This window comes from Pygoscelis adeliae, unplaced genomic scaffold (genome assembly GCF_000699105.1).
Source record: "Pygoscelis adeliae isolate BGI_AS28 unplaced genomic scaffold, ASM69910v1 Scaffold38, whole genome shotgun sequence".
Lineage (NCBI taxonomy): Eukaryota > Metazoa > Chordata > Aves > Sphenisciformes > Spheniscidae > Pygoscelis > Pygoscelis adeliae.
Genome location: NW_008825614.1, coordinates 11,341,100 through 11,358,261, shown reverse-complemented (window position 1 = coordinate 11,358,261; position 17,162 = coordinate 11,341,100). Strand labels below are relative to the sequence as shown.

Sequence of the window (17,162 nt, the reverse complement as noted above, 5' to 3'; positions counted from 1 at the left end):
TTGCTTTAGTGGGGTAAAACTCAGTCCACTGGAATCATGGAAAATGTGTCCTTTATAAAGACTGGTGTAGCTCATTATCCTGTCCATTAACAAGTACTCAATATAGGTGCCTAGGGAATAGTCCACGCAGACTGAGTGGTGTTTCTTCCAAATAGATACTATTTTTTCAGGCCATACATCATTACTAATGTTCTCTAACATTGCTACTCTGGTAATCCGTGGTGCAAGCTTAGAGGGACTCAGAGGAAGGGTCTCCATTTGGTTATTAATGTTCCCTTCCCTGTACTTGGTCTTATTTACTCTTCTGATACCTTCTTCAGAAGATGCTAGAAACCTTATTTAATGTTCTTGCTCAAAAGCAAGCTTAGAAAGAGGTCACTGAGATTCTCCAAAGGCATTGTCCATTTCAACAAATGTACTAGTGCAGTTCCACAACTTGCTGGATGATCTGCATCTTGCAGTATTGAGACAAATGTTAGTAGTATTTGGTGGAAGAAGGTAGCTAATAGCCTTTCAAAGCATAGGAATTAATGACTAAAACATCTGTGACATCCTGGTGTGGTCTGTAGTAAATCACTACCATAATTTTTTTTCTCCTTGGTTTTCTGTATTTGTAGAAGAGGTTCAAGTAGACCCTTCCTCAGAGGTACGGAATTTTGATATACACTATAAATAAGGCAAGTGGTGGTATGGAGGTGGTTCTTTCTAAGCCAGATCTATTTAAACTATGCTAAGTGGCTAGGTGCTGATTTTTCATGAAGTGGAGAAATAGCAGCATGCTATGATCAAGGAATCCAGAGTCTTTCTGGGGATGCAGTGTATAAGATGAGCATCTGTAATGACATAAATATGGAGTCTTGGTCTCAGTCATTCTGATTTTATCTGAACCTAGTGTCTGTGTTGGGAGTGCTTTTGATCATAAAGGTACCACTGAAAGTTCACTTGAATTAATGCTGTGGTGTTTTCAGAGATGTTAAATGTTTGAGATTTCTCTTGGCATTTTTTGGGTCAAACTGGCAAACATTTTTTGGGTCAAACTGGCGAACATCTGTGACTCGCTAGGATGTTAATGCCTTTGGTGTAGTGGTAGCAGTCTTTAACTTTGCAGTGCAGGGTTTTCTTCTTCCCTACATTGCTTAGATTCCCATTGCTGCCAGGAAAACACAGCCATTGAATTTCAGTAGATAGCCAGGAGTCAGATGGTTCCTTGCCAAACAGTGGTAGTACAGTGACAGTAATGGAAGCATCTGATTACGTGTCCTCAGATGTCTGAACATCTATTGCTGCTATTGTACTTATGGAAGCTTAAAGGCAGATCCTATCTGTAGCCCTAGTCCTTTACTAGAATTCCACCTGTAAACCTCACTGTAGGAAAAAGTAGACCACTTGCTACAAATACTCCAGGATGTTGACAGCCTAACTGCACAACATCCTCAAATTTCTTTTAGAAAGGAGGATTGCTTTGGAGCACTTTGATCACTTCATCTGGTAAAGTAAAAAAAGAATGTGTTTTATAATGGTTCAAAATTTATACTCAACACTTCAGTATCACGAGGGGTTTCTGTGCTGGCTCCCTCTTAGAGGCAATACTTGGTTTCTTGACCCTTGGAAAAGTGTTCATTTCCCATTTTAATTATAGCAGCTTCTGCAAATGACAAGAATTGTCAAGCTGTGAAGCTGTTCCTTGCATCTAGTTGTAGTTTTGCCCTGGTCTGTCTTCAGACAGCTTATAGTCTTGGAAAATGGTCAGATACACCTCTAGACTCAGTATCAGTACTGCTGACAGCTCTTCATGTGAAATTTAGATCCTTCTACTCAAAATATGCTACTTTCCTATTTGATCTTGATACTAGGTGTCACTTTTGATAGTGTCAATTCTGGCAATTTGGGGTTATTTGCTATAAAGCAGTACAGTCACTGGAGTGACTGAACTCTGGTTGATTAGATTTAACGGTAATATCTGCGCACCACCCTACTGCCCAGGCTATAACATTAAAATTTGAATTACAAGACTGTTACTTAGGTTACATGTTCAGTCTGAGGGAACTTAAAATGAGTAGGAAAGTTGAGGCTTAATCTACCAAAGGGGTGAAGGCTGCCTAATATGGTAGTTGAGTGGATAGTAGTGTTGCATCAGGTTCCAAGACATGTATAAAGAACCAAACTCTTCCCAAATGTGAATATCTCATCTTGGTATAGGCTGTCCCAGCTTCAGGTCAAAAGCTGTAGGACAGGTAGTCTGTGAATTTAACAGTGGATTTCCCATAGAAGGAAAATAGCGTATTGTATGGCAGCTGTTCTGTTGATCAAATATGGTAGCTATGGTCAATCAAGCATGTTTCTTGGGTAGCAGCTATTTAAACAGGAGTACATTCTGTAAGTTTATTGAGAGGGAAAAGGGTGGGTTGAAGTACAATGTTCTTGATCACCAACTGTTTCTTCGAAATAATCTAGAAACTGATCTAGGCATATGGATTTAAACTATGGCATAGCAGGGTGGTGGCATTAGGGCAGTGACTCTAGGTGGTAGTGTTAAGCACTTGTCTTGAAATATGTTGTAGGTATTTAAAGTGAATGCACCACTGCCTCCGCGTAAAGACCAGGAAATTAAAGAGGATTCTTTTGCAGGATATAACCAGAGTTTCTCTACAGCAAGTACACAGACTCCTCCTCAATGCCAATTGCAGTCTTCTCATGTTGCAGAACAAACCTCTCTTTCACAAGAATCTCTGTCTTCAGGTGAGAACTGTACTTGTATCTGTATTTCAAGTAGTCTTTAAAGATCTTCAGGTTGCAGTAGTATTAATTCATTAACATGTGCTGTGAGTTCTTTTAACTCAGTGAAATTCTTAAGCACTGTTATATAGCACCTGTTAATGTTAGGGTTACATCAACTCTAATCTATTTGATGGTATGGTATGTAAACCTAACTTCAAAACTCCTAGCAGGATGAAAGGCTGCTTCAAACTAGTTTCTATGCTAGTTGCATGGACAGTGTCACTTACATGCCTGAATTTCCCAGTAGGTGGGAAATTCAAGTATGCAGTGATACTTGTCAGTCAAACAATTGTTTGCTTGGAGTTGAAGCAATGATGAAATACTCTTATTTGGAACCATTAATTGGTCTCTGGTAAGACACTAGTGCTGTCTAGTGCTGGGAGTTGCTGAAAGCTAAATAAGAAAGTTGGGATGAGTTTTGTCTGACTTGAGGAATACTAAACTTCTGATAGGAGGGGTCTTGAGCTGCCTTATTTAGCACAACTGACCTGCTTGACATTCAGATACTGTACCAGGTGAATTTGTATAGCTAACACTAAATTTGAAATGAAATTAGCCCCTAAATATGCCTGAAACAGGTTCCAGGGTGAAAGGAAGCTGACAATTAGGGATCTGGATCTATAAGACTACCTAACCAAGTGACTCAAGGTCATTTAAAGCTACTGTGTTTCTGCTGGGGGAATCTTGATAGGAATCATACTGACTTCACATAGTATCAGTCTATTTCTAGTGAGACATATGAAGATTAAGAGCTCCAAAGAACAATATAAGTATAGCAGTCAGGAAAGCATGGTTAGCTTGAATGCTCCTTCTCATCACTGAGACTACAGGTGATCAGCCTTCTATACAGTTTTTTGATGGAACATCATGATTTTTTGATTAATCTTGTGCAGTGGTTCTGCACAGACTTTGGAAAGGGGTTTAGACTGTCACTCTGGATCAGTTTTAAGCTTTTCAGATTGATAAAAAGCATGGTCCTGTGGAAACACATTCATGGTTATGATGTCTGTATCTAAAGCTAACCACTCAACCACCCTGTGAGTGAAAAGTATTCTTGAATACCTGTTGCTTGGGGTTGAACTGCCTAATAACATGTGGTAGGAATGTCTGAAGAGAATGAACCCAAATATCTAGCTTTCCACAGTTGTCTTATTGCTATGTAGATAAGATTGAGTTTGTCTCATCACTTTGAAGGATGTCAACACTGAGGTGACCTAGTTTATCAGATAGACCACTGAGGTCTTGCTAGTAGAACAGTATTGGTTCTAAGTGAAAATTCTTAATCAGGTGCTACTTGATTTTATTCTAGCTTGGTTATTTTCTTGATGCTGCTAGCAAGCTTGTTCTGACCTAGGCAACTGAATCTTGAATGCATTAGAGGTTCACACTGACAGCCTGGGCTGTCTACAGTATACTTTTAACAAGCATTACACTCTACAGACCAAAGGGGAGGATCCCCACTTATTTGGAATAATGAAGGGGCACAAGAACAGGATATTCAGAGCAGCTTAATCAGTCTCTGAACTTCCTAATGCTGCCCTTGCTTCTAGGTGTGGTAACTTATTACAGTTATAAAAGCTTTGAATTAATCCGTGCCTTCTGTTTTAAGCAGTGAATTATCAACCTGATGGAGCTGTTCCTGTTAGCAATGGTAGCCTTGCCTTTTATCCAGCACAGACTAATGTTATTCCCAGACCGCCTCAGCCTTACCTTAACAGTCGTGGGTCTGTCAGAGGATCTGCTAGAGGTGGAAGGTCACTGGCTAATTCGTATCGTTCCCCTGGTGGGTACAAAGGTATGTATGTATTTACTACCACCTTAAAAAATAAAAAATCTAATATAGTAACACTAGAAAATGATTTAACACAACATGGTATTAAATTTAGGTTCTATATGTGAAATTTCTTAAAACAAGACTTTTTAAGAGCAATGTGCAGAGAATGGGGTCTTCCTTTGTAGAATTTAAGTGAGTTCATTCTGACTCTTACTTGTAGTCCCTGTACTTTGGGTGTCAGGTGAACTGGCAGAGCAATTTCATAGCATTTTGAATTATGAAAGCAGAAACTTTCAATAATAGGTTATTAAAGTATGTAACTGTATAGACTTTTCTGCTTGCTATTTCGTATACCTTTCTGAACTTTCTACCCCCTTTATTCTTTCTCTTGGCATCTGTCTTACCCACCCAGAATGTTAGCACTTTCTCTTCAGATGTCACTTGCGGTATTTGCCCAAAACAAGATACCCTTTGCTTAGCACTGCTGGCTTTAATATTACCAGCAGAAACTGGGATGGGGGGAGAGGTTCCTGGTAGTTGAGAGCCCTTCTGGATTAATAACAAACCGAAGGGTTTTAAGAGAAGGATTGTTCGGTCTCTGCAAATCAGTTGCTATTCTGCTGCTAGCTGAAGTACTATGGAAAGTTTCAGCTGACTCTCAGCAGACACCAAGTTAAGGTTGTTGATAGCTGTGGCCTATTTCATTTTGAAGTAGAAGGGCACTTAGTCTGTCATCGAAGTTGTTTCAGTTACTGGGCTGAGACTGCTCAATACCTTGTAGGAACATGTACCGGAAAATGAGTTATGTAGTTCTACCTTACCTGCAGTTAGGTGTTTGGTAGTTAGTCTAATAGCTAAAGATGCTAAATATTATAGTAGTTAAATGTGTAACAGTCATAGCTAAGCATCTGTAGTAGCAAAAGAAAGCATTTCTTAATTCTGCTAAATCCTGTCTCTGAATCTAGCAAGTTCTTCAGCTGTTCTGTGAAGTCTCATTAATATCAAACAGACAATTGTTAAGGTCTAATGTTAATACTTCTAAACATGTAATTTTGATACATACAGAGTAGCTAATGAAATGCATTCTTTACAGGAGTAGTGAGACTCTGAAATACGGAGTAGATGTGTAATTCATAATGTAATACAACGGTAATTGCCAAAAGGGAGCTCGTCATATTCTGGACTTGTACTTGTAAACCAAACCATGAATAATATTGAATAATCAACCTTATTTGAACAGGTTTTGATGCTTACAGAGGCTCACCTTCAATAACTAATGGCAACTATGGCCAGCTGCAGTTCCCTGGTAGAGATTATGCTGGAATGCCATATTCTCAGAGGGTAAGCATTGACTTTGTTTCTAGTAGCCTTCTTGAGCGCTGTATGGGAGATAAGTCTTCTAATACTGTAGCTTTTCATTATCCTAACAGGTGCAGTATTCTTTACAAGCTAGAGTTTAGTTTTGTTTCCTAGATGAAACTTTTTTTGGAACAGTAGACAGCAGTTGAAATAGGAAGTCAGTTCAGACAAATAACATCTCTGTATGACAACTTGATTTTAGTCTGAAGGGAATCTCCAAAATGCAAACAGATGGCAAATAAGATGTGGCATAATGAGTCCATTTTACCATGGATTTTAAAGTTAGTCTTCAATGCCTTGTAGTATAAAATAACAAACCCGTAAATGGATTGCTGAGAATGTGGTTAGGAAAAAAACCCAGAAATGTGTAAGAAAGCAAAGGTTCCTGGTGGGAGGAGGGTCTTTGGCTTTGAAATGAAATATTCATCTGTACAGACTCAGACTTGTAACAGACCTGAGATTTAAGGTAATGCTTATTGAACTGAACGTATAGTTCAGAAGCTAACGTGCTAGAACTGGCATTGAAATAGCTCTTTACTTTTATAATAGCTTGTATAAAATTAAATTTTCCATAAATAAGGCTGTTTATCTACATCTTAATTCTGAACTCCATCGTTGTTTATTCTAAACTTGAATTAATTGTGCAAAAGAAAAAATACTATATTCGGTAGTCCCACTTGCTTTCAGATTTGCCTATAGCAATCTTACTAATACTTCTGTTCTTTTTAGGATGTTAATTACCAGCAGTGCTATAAACGAGGTGGGATAACTAGTGGTCCTCGAGCAAATTCAAGAGGTAAGGTTAACATCAGGTCCTCAGCGGTACATATGTGCTTGGGCATAGCAGATGCTGAAGTGGAGTGTTACTGTGAATAGTGAGGAAAAAGTGTACTATCACTGATAAAACAGATCAAGCTTGGTATAAATTAACCAAGGTAGATGAAAGCTGAAGTACTGTTCTTAGACAGTCAGCATTGCATAGAAGCAGACTTAATGTCACCTCTCAACTTGGTGTCTTCACATGTCAAAGTTGTGACACAATGGTACCTTACTGAACTTTCTTCCCAAATAAACGGACCAGGAAACAAACACAGCGTGGTTCCCATGTTGCATTTGGCTTCATCCCTTAATTGTATGGTGTCCTCTGATTCTGGGTGAGCTATCAGATCCCAGAAACTTTAACTTTTTCTACGAATAGAAGTTTGTTTGGGAATACAGGCTTACTCTGTACTTCCATGCTGGAATACAAAACCTAAAGAAATATATAAAACTAGCTGTTTCAATCCAAGCATGAATAGCATGTATTTTGAAAAGTTGTAAACAAGATGATTTAATCCTGGAAAATGTGCTGGAAAAAGCTGGACTTACAGTGCTATAGGTGAAAAGAAAGATAAATAGTAACTATAGATCATACTTTGAAGAATAAAGGGAAATTATGGTGTATCATAGAAACTTAAGATAAAGCAGGTCATCTGTCAGTCAGGCAGGACTTAGAGAATATACTTCAGAAGAGAATTAAAAGAAATGTGAGATTGTGGTGAGTTAACAGATATCAGTAAGATATCAGTAGCAACTTCACTTTTATTTGATATCTTAAGGTGTTCCTTTCCAGTGGAATTAACAGTGGCTTGAAACTTGGGAGTGACTGCTTTAAATTTCTTAGATCTACTAATGTTTTCATTCTAGACCCTTTTAACTTGAAGCTGTTTATCTTTTCAAATATCCATTTTGGGGAGTGGGGTGCAGAAAGCTTAAAAGCAATTCTAGTTCTTCAAACTTAAAATATTCTAGCATCATAAGTTGATATGACCTACTAAGAAATGTGGCTCCAGAAGAACAGTATTGAGGTAACTTGAAGTGCAAATTCAGGTCTTGAAGGTGACTAAATGACTACTTGGCTTTTGGTAATCCTGCCAATTTTTTCAGAGATAGTATTTTATCTCCCCTCAGAAGCTAGCATATGCTTTTTTATGGTAATATATGTATGTGGCAAATACTAAAGCTAAAACTATTCCAAGCTAGTGCCCTCTCCTACTTAGAAGTATGAAAAGTTAAATTATGGTCCATCCTGCTGACTGCTGTGAGTGATGAATTTAAACCAGCTTCAAAGTTCTGTTCTCACTGGGGTCCTTTCAGCTACAGGAAGTTGTCAAAGCTGTTGCAAAGCTTATACACTTGCTGCTTAAGATCATGCCTGCAGGTTTAAGGGTCTCCTTCTGTTATAATACTTATTTATCATTGCTAATGATCTTTAACAGCAGGGTGGAGTGATTCCTCTCAGGTGAGCAGTCCAGAACGAGACAATGAAACCTTTAACAGTGGGGACTCTGGACAGGGAGACTCCCGCAGCATCACCCCTGTTGATATGCCAGTGACGAGCCAAGCTGCCACCATATTACCAGTGCATGTCTACCCCCTCCCGCAGCAGATGAGAGTTGCCTTCTCTGCCGCTAGAACATCTAACTTGGCCCCTGGAACTCTAGACCAGCCAATTGTGTTTGATCTGTTGCTGAACAACCTTGGAGAAACTTTTGATATCCAGCTTGGTAGGTTCAACTGTCCAGTGAATGGTACATATGTCTTCATCTTCCACATGCTGAAACTGGCTGTAAATGTTCCCCTGTATGTGAATCTCATGAAGAATGAAGAGGTCCTAGTGTCAGCATATGCAAATGATGGGGCTCCTGATCACGAAACAGCTAGTAACCATGCAGTCCTGCAGCTGTTCCAGGGAGATCAGATCTGGCTGCGTCTACATCGGGGAGCCATCTATGGAAGTAGCTGGAAATACTCCACCTTTTCGGGATACCTCCTTTATCAGGACTAAAATCCAGTGCGATGTTTACAAAAGAGCTGCTCCAAACACCTTGGTGGAGGGGGGTGGGACTAGCTTTGCACTTACTACTGACTTTATAGAAGATATGTGGTTCCATTATTGGGGGAAATGATGGTCCTGTTGTGCAAGGTGAAATCATGGAATTGGGGTACTGAATCAGCACTAATTTGGCACTTTATCAGTTGTGATGTAGCCTTGCTAGTAAAGCTGTGAATGTATATTGTTTGCACTTACCCTAAACTGTATTAATGTCCAGCTTACTACACTATTGATTGCCTCAAGTATGGGCTATTCACAATGCCTTGTTGTGCCTCAATAAAACAAGTTAATATGCATTTTAGTATTAATCTTGCCATGGTCTTTATTTTTAAAATATATCAAACTGAGCTTTGTTCCTGATGTGGGGTGTACATGTGTGCTACTACATAGAACTGATCTTCAAGGTTCAACAATTCAGAGTAAACTGTATAGTTTAAAAGGGATTCTTGCTTGATGCCATTCTCAAGAGTGTTCCCTTGATCAAAATGAATTCAAGATTTAGTTACGTACCTGCTTCCTTTTTAACCAAAAGGTCAAGAAATTAGAAGTGAAAAGCTATGTACTTCCTTAGGACTACTTATTTTAAATGCATACCCTGCCAAAATATAGCTTTGTCACACCACCTGTCCTTCAGTAGTGATGTACTTGGAATTCTTAAACCTCAAAACAGTCACTGAAGGGCTGGCTCACACTGTTTGTTACTCAGCTGCAATATATTTTAAAGTTAAAATTGACCCTTGTGAAGTACAAACATGTATGGCTTCACTCCCCCAGGAGACTTGAATCAGATTGTAATGCCAAGTTATCTCCTCCTTTCAGGGAACTGCTGAGGAACTTTGTATCTGTAGTTGAAGCCTGCTGCTTGCATTTTAAATCAAACCTGAATACAAATGCTAGAAGCATTTATGAAATTCTTTTCTTACAGCTATAGCGCTGTGTGACCAGTCTTCACCAATCTCCTCTGGCCTGAGAACTGAAAAGCCATGATGTATGTCCTTGTTTAAGCTGCAGCATGTCAAATACTATAAAGCATTTCAATGTTTAAAATGGAAGTATGAACCCGAAGACGACTGTAGGTCACTGGCTCTTTCTACTTCTAAAAGCTTCAACGGTTTGTATCTGAGTGTACTAAAGTAGCTAGTGCAAAAGCCTGACTGGTATATCTAAGGATGAACTAGAACTATGCTATCTGCTTATTTAAATGAAACTAAAAACCTAAATGGAATATCCTTTAGACCCGATAAAAGCTGCTGTTTCTTGGTAACTGGTTTCACAACTTCCAACTTTAAACAGTTCTCCCCTGCTATCATGCAGATGCCAAAACAAGTTGTCTGGCATGACTTCATAAAGTTAGTACCATAAAGATCTTGGTTTTATTCCAAGCTTAGATTTCTTTTTCATACAGATTTTTAGAGGGTGATCATGCTTCAAGTCTTGGTTTAATTCCTTTGGCAAGTTCTGAGATGAGAAATTGGGGATAAAGCTTTAGGGAACCTAGTTCAGACAAAAATATCAAGCCTTAACCATTGAGTACTAAGCCTGTATTTTTAGGCATGCTAATTCTGACTTTAGCCAATAAAAAGGCTTATTTCTAGAATGCTCTCAATAAAGGCTATGTGGTAGGAGTTTAACTAGTGCTTTTTTGCTCAAACTGTTAAGTGTCCTTGTGTATTAATATGGGAATATAGTAGATAGGCCTAAGTGCTAGGATAATTTTCAGCTTGCAATCGCTTTGCAGCCGTGGCCAAACAGATTTCACTGCTTTTCGAGCAGACCTGCAACTCTGAATTTTTAGACATCCAGCGTGCTGACCCAGTCGCTCCTCTCCTGTGCTGTCTGCACAGGAAATAGGGACTAGGAAATAAATGAGCCCTGTTCTGCGTATAGTAGCAGGGTATCCCTTGTGCTTCAGACTGCCTTAGTGCAGGCTTCTTCATTTAGCATGCAGCTTACCCTACTTGGTTTTGTTGTATGTACTTGTATTGATGGATTTCTTAGTTTTAAGAACAAGTTACCAGTATTAGCATTGCTAATAAGCTTGGCCGTTGGCAACCTCAGATATGATTACTGCAAAAACATGAAGCACATGCTGCTTTCTAATGCTCCAGTTCAATCAAGTCTGGACAGCTACTTGGTGGACCCATTTGTTTGAGCCTTACCTTATTTCTTACTGGCAGATCTAGCAAAGCTTTTCTGTATCTCTAGCTCGCATATATTTAAGATATCTGAAGTAAGCATCTCAATTTCAGAGCTGGTTGTCCATCTGTATAAGATGGATTTGAATATTCCTAACTAAAGGAGTACACACTGTCACAGCAAGAAGTGAGAAGATATGAAACATGAAATCTAATCATTACACCACTCCTTGATGGTAAACTTGACCATAAATCATATAATGGATGGCTTTAAAAGATTTCATGCTTCTGTAAGCTTTACCAACTTGAGAATCGCCTCTACGGTACCAGCTACTTTAAAATAAAATGTCTGGTTTTCTCCCAACATTTGTTATTAAAAAAATATACAACTCGGACAATTCTCTTCCATACAATAGCTGAACATATGATCAATTTTATCCTATAAGTGTTCTCATGTAGTACCTCCTTAGCAGGAACTGTTGGCTTTCACTGTATTTCTAGTTGGAGCTGTGAACCCAGCTCTACCTAACCTCTGTTACAAAAGGAGTAGAAGTGCAATTGAACGGGTGCTGTCATAAAAAAGTTTTCAGACTAGATGTGACTCAAAAGGTTAGTACTGAACCTCCAACGCTAAGGCTATATTTTTAAAAAAATACTGCAAAAGACCAAGCAAAACACCTGCTTTCTAAACCAATAGCTGGCCAAAATCCACTGGTAGAAAATTGCTGTTCTAATCTTCAAAATACCTAGAAATAGGACTTCACGTGATTTCCCATAATGATAAACACTACTAGGATATTGATATCTCAATCCTCATTCTTTATGGTTCTAGATTAATACTTGTTTTGAAAGCTTCTCAAAGTACTTCAGGGTATTTCAGTGCATTATTTACCAACTGACGCAGTTTTAGTCTATCTCAGTATATCCAGACTAAGGGCCTAGATCCATATTCTACTTCTGGGTGAAGCATTTAACAGGTGAGTTTCACAGCTTGAAAATATTTGAGCTAAGACCAGTATAGACTTCACGTAAATACTGTCTGCCAATACTTTTTGCCTCTGTAGTTGTTAAATGAAGTTGCTTGAGTTGTTGCACCAAGTAGCATGCATTCACCATATAGAGATGATTATCAGGTCTAATTAATACATACAAAGGAGCATCATAGTTCTGCTAACTTCCTATTGCTGTCTTTTGCTATGCGAATTGGATACCACCTAAATTCTCTCCAGTTTAGTCATCTCGTGCAGCCTGCTGAAGAGAAACTGTAAGGAACTAACACTAGGTTTTGATCTGGAGTGAGTGAATTTCCATGTTTCCTTCTCTGAGTTCAGTGAAATACTGGAATGACCCTGAAATAGGAGGGTGTACTGGTTTTGGCTGGGATAGAGTTAATTTTTGTCAGAGTAGCTGCTATGGTGCTATGTTTTGGATTTGTGACCAAAATACTGTTGATAACACAGGGATGCTTTCGTTATTGCTGAGCAGTGCTGACACAGAGTCAAGGCGTTTTCTGCTTCTCGTGCTGCCCCGCCAGTGAGTAGGCTGGGGGTGCGCAAGAAGTTGGGAGGGGACACAGCTGGGACAGCTGGCCCAAACTGACCAAAAGGATATTCCACACCATGTGACATCATGCTCAGCATATAAAGCTGGGGGAAGAAGAAGGAAGGGGGAGACATTCGGAGTGATGGCGTTTGTCTTCCCAAGTAACGGTTACGCATGATGGAGCCCTGCTTTCCTGGAGATGGCTGAACACCTGCCTGCCGATGGGAAGGAGTGAATGATGAATTCCTTGTTTTGCTTTGCTTGTGCGCGCACAGCTTTTGCTTTACCTATCAAACTGTCTTTGTCTCAACCCACAAGTTTTCTCACTTTTCCCCTTCCGATTCTCTCCCCCATCACAGCGGGGGAGGGGGGTGGGGAGGGGGGTGAGTGAGCGAGTGGCTGCGTGGGACTGAGCTGGATACCGAGGTTAAACCATGACAGAGGGTTTCTTAAAGTTTTCAAGGTACTAAAGTCACTTTCGTGTTTTTTCCAGGTTATGGAAGGGAGAGGAGACCATGAATGATCTACCAGAACTGTCATGGTTAACTTCCTGCAGCTAAGGACACCTCCATCCCGCAGGCTACAGCGGTGGTGCAGAGAATGTCACTGTTCTGTTGCACTGATTCAGTTTACGTACCTTTCCCTCCGACTGCTGTAAATTATCTACGGCTGCTCCGACAAAACAGTCAGTGGGGGAGACGGCTTCGGGATTTTAACTCTGATCAAAGTCTTGTATCTGGAGGCCCGGCAAACATTTGCCTGCTGCAGATCATCCTTGCCAGCTCTTTATCAAATCTATACATGACTTTTGAGAAAATTAAGTTTGTGTCTTGTGGAGGATATGAAAAGTCTGTTGTGTATTCTAATGGGAGATGCACCATACCATAACCTGATAAAAATGAATTAACTCTGCTTATGCACTTGTTCGCAAGTCTCTGATCAACTTAATTTTGTGTCTTGTCTCCCAACTATAAACAATTCTATTAAGAATGAAAAAGCTTATAAATGTGTGTCTGCTGACTGAACATTTCCAGGTGGCATTGTACTTGAAAAAAAATATTATGAAGTACTAATTTGGCTGGACAGTATTAGTTCGTACAGCTTTTGGACTGTTTGGGTCTTAGATGAGTAAGGGCTGTGGTTGATTTGGAACGAAGGCTTTGATCTCAGTACAGATCCACTCACTTTGTCGTTAGTTTACTACAATGAAGTAAATCCTATATTGAAAACAGTGGCTTACTTTTAGCTTGTAGCACATCACACAAAGGATCGTTGTCATCTTTCTCATGAGTATCATCTCTTATTAACTACAACTTACAGCCAGATGCTATCCTAAAGGCACTTGGCTGGCAGGATAATGCAGCAGTTGTTCTATGCCAGTGGGAAGTATGTTACACATAGCATTCAGCTAAAACACCACCTGCATTTCAAAACAACCAAAAGTCAAAAGACTAATTCTAAGTAACCTGCGTTATGTGAGACTTTTCTAGGTTTTTTCCATCTCCCAAAGTTCTTTAACTTCATCACGTTATCTTCATAGCAACTCTGTCAGGAACTTGGTCTGATTTTCCTTGAGGTCAAACTTAGGTTGCTTTAAAAATCCTTGGTTTCAGCAACTGAATTTCAAAATATGATTGCTTGTTCTAAATCCTTCATAAAACTGTTGTTATAGTGCACCTGGAGAGTTTTGGAGCTTAAAAAAAAAAAACAACCAAAACTTTGCTTTCCCTTATCTCCCCACCTCCCTTTTATTCTCATCCTTTTTTTCTGTACTTGCATGCTGGTGCAACTTGGATTTCATTTACTTGCTTTTAGTTTCTTTGTATATCACTTGTCCCTTTCACATTGGATCTTTTCTCAGCAGCAGTGTTAGATAGCTGCCAAGAAAATCTCAGAATTTTACCTCAGATTCTTTCTTTTGCAGAGTAGCAAAACACACATTCTAATTCAGTTCCAGATCCATTATTTTGGAGTAGATGAAGCCCAAAATACTAACAGAATCTTTGCTCTAACGAAAAGGCATACAAGTTCTTGCTTAAATGTAGTTACTTTCACCCTGATGTTTTTGAAGTTACATAAAAATATTTCAATTAATGACTAAACTTATTTTTAGAATTAACATAGCCACTGGTATCTATGGAGGTTTATGTTTTACAGAAAGAAGTATCAGGCATACATCAAACCCAGCACATAGGTAGACTAAAATGCTTGCAACAATACTATCCACAACTAAATCACTGCTGACATATTACAAAGGAAATAACCATTGTTGAACTGGATGTTACCTGATTTAGAGACTTGCTGGCATTGCCTCATTGATGGCTGTGTGCTGCACAAAAAACAGGTCTTAAAAGCAAAATCTTAGGTGTAAAATCTTTTCCACCTTTTTTGTAGTGAACGTTGTGTGTTAAAAGTGCTGTTGTAAATACAAGTGGTAAGTGCAATAAAATTATGAAAAACATTTTAGGAAGATGTTAAAATAGCCTTTAAGTATATTTTGTTCTTTATTGATGTGTTTTATATCACCAGCTCCACAAGACTAATGTCCTTCAATGAGTAAATTTCGTAACTTTTAAGTTCTACCACAGATGAATACACAGAAACTGAATAAAGCAGGCTGCTTTTAAACTGTCCATAACATGCTAATTTTGGAGAAGGAAGTAGAGATATAACACTACAAATCCTTTAAAGTAATTTGGTTTTAGTATGATACGTGATCCAAGATCTTTAAAATGGGCAGTTTTCATTAGATTAGTCTTATTTACTATCTTAACCAAAATGGGAAAATGACACAGAATTACCATGGTTAACAATATATACTTTTCACATTCACATTGTTTTTGTTTATATTTTATGATTACTGAACATACTCTCGCCTGCTTCTAAGAAGAAATGAAAAGGTGAATGAAAGTAGCTACAATTTCTTGCTAGATGCTCTAGAGCTGCATTACTGGAGAAGAGAAAGGCAGTTCTTGAGTGATAATGACCAGGTGTTGTCACCACTTCAAAAAGTGATGAAAACCACAAGAGAGCGCACAATCTCCAAATGCTAGGTAGGTGTAATTCATTCTTACAGCTAGATTCTTTTTTAAGTACAGGCAAACTTATTAAGGGACAATTTTTTTGCATGAAATCATTATAGTATTAGCTGCTTTAACATTTTCCTTGTAAACAATTTAGGAACTTAAGTTACTTAGTGGCAGTAAAGATGTTGTGACAAGCATTACCGTAGTCCCCTTGGTTAGAGAAGGGTATCCCTACCGTAAATGGCACTCCTGTGCACTCAGCACTGTTAAGAAGAGTATTCTTCAGTATAGGCCAGATAATATGTAAGTTGAGGGAAGTACTGCTGTTTTCTTAATTGAGGAGCAGTAATGAGAAATGACGTTTTATACTCTAATTACAATGAACAAATGACATACTGTCCAATTGTATTCTTAAGGCATCTATACAATGGGATGATCTTGTAATCGCCCTTATGTTTGACTCTTCCAAAACACAGCAAATAGTCTTTCTGTTCTACCAGTTAATAACATGTCTCTGGTTTGTAAATGTTATGTAAAACATCACCTACAGAAATAACCGAAGGATTTGGCTCACTAAGATCATATTGGTCATGAGGTTTTTCTGGCGTGCTGTTGGTCTGTGAACTGCACCTTTGATAGTCATCTTACACCTGCACGAATGTTTAAATCTTCCTTAGGTTCACCTGCATGTTCTAGGATTTAAGGGGGAAAACAGGAGGACAGAGGTGGAGAATCACAGTGGGGCAAATGCTTGCAGTTAGAACGGTTGTTTGTATATTCCTGACAACCCAAGCGGTAAGCACCTTCCACCCACTTTCACACACAAACACCATTAAGATAAGCAAACCATTTTCAGGGTCTACTAATCTACATAATGATGAGGACAGGTATCACAAAGCAACGTGCTCAGAAGCATAGCAGGAATTATGGCACGTGTTCCAACTGCACATTTTAAGAAGCTCCTTGTAGCAAATTTCTGTCTTCCTGCATGTATGTTGCGAGTCTTTCTTGTCCAGCTGCACATACCTCATGGACCTGGATAACTGTGGGAATGATGTCAGTTCTCCACCACGAAATTGATCTCACCACCGTTCAGTCTTGGTGTTCTCACTTTAATTCTTGGGCAAGTAAATCACATGGTAGCAAATACAGAACAATCAAGCCTGGTACTCAAGCTGGAAAACTACTAGAAAAAGGAGTAAACTATTAAGAAGGCTAACTAGGATTTTTTTTTTTTTTTTTTTTTTAAGTGTAGTGGAAGTATGTGCTGGCAAAGATGGATGGCGCAGAGGGTCTGGAAGCATCCCGTGGGCTGGGCAACCAAAATGTCTGTGGGACTGGTGTGCCTTAGCCAGCGCTGCCACTCACTGCAAGGTACCAAAAGAGGCCACCAAGCAGCGATGGACGGAGGTACCTCAACACAACTGCAGCAGTGGCAGCTGTACGATGGCAACAGTGCCGGGCCCCAGCGTCCCCTGGCCTAGCTGTCCCTGGCTCAGCCACCCCCTCGATGCCGCAGCTGCCAGGGCCCGCTCCCTGCCGGGTTCCTGTGCCGCAGGGCCCGGCTTCCCCTCCATCGCCGCGACAGCGACGGTTTGCTGTCAGCCGAGTCTCCTGTTGGCGCCTCCAGGGATGGAGCGCGGTGCAGGCGTCCCTGGATGCAGAGGCCGCAG

The 17,162-nt window shown here is 39.5% G+C and overlaps 1 protein-coding gene across 1 annotated transcript in view; it reads left to right on the top strand.

Moving 5' to 3' along the window:
• Positions 1-9,075, top strand: part of CAPRIN2 (caprin family member 2) — a 34,024-nt gene extending 24,949 nt beyond the window's left edge. The window contains exons 13-17 of the mRNA XM_009332904.1: positions 2,562-2,739; positions 4,388-4,573; positions 5,793-5,893; positions 6,641-6,707; positions 8,170-9,075. Coding sequence (XP_009331179.1) covers positions 2,562-2,739; positions 4,388-4,573; positions 5,793-5,893; positions 6,641-6,707; positions 8,170-8,738 — 1,101 coding nt within the window. The 3' untranslated portion in view covers positions 8,739-9,075. The remainder of the gene's footprint in view (positions 1-2,561; positions 2,740-4,387; positions 4,574-5,792; positions 5,894-6,640; positions 6,708-8,169) is intronic.
• The last annotated feature ends 8,087 nt before the right edge of the window (positions 9,076-17,162 follow it).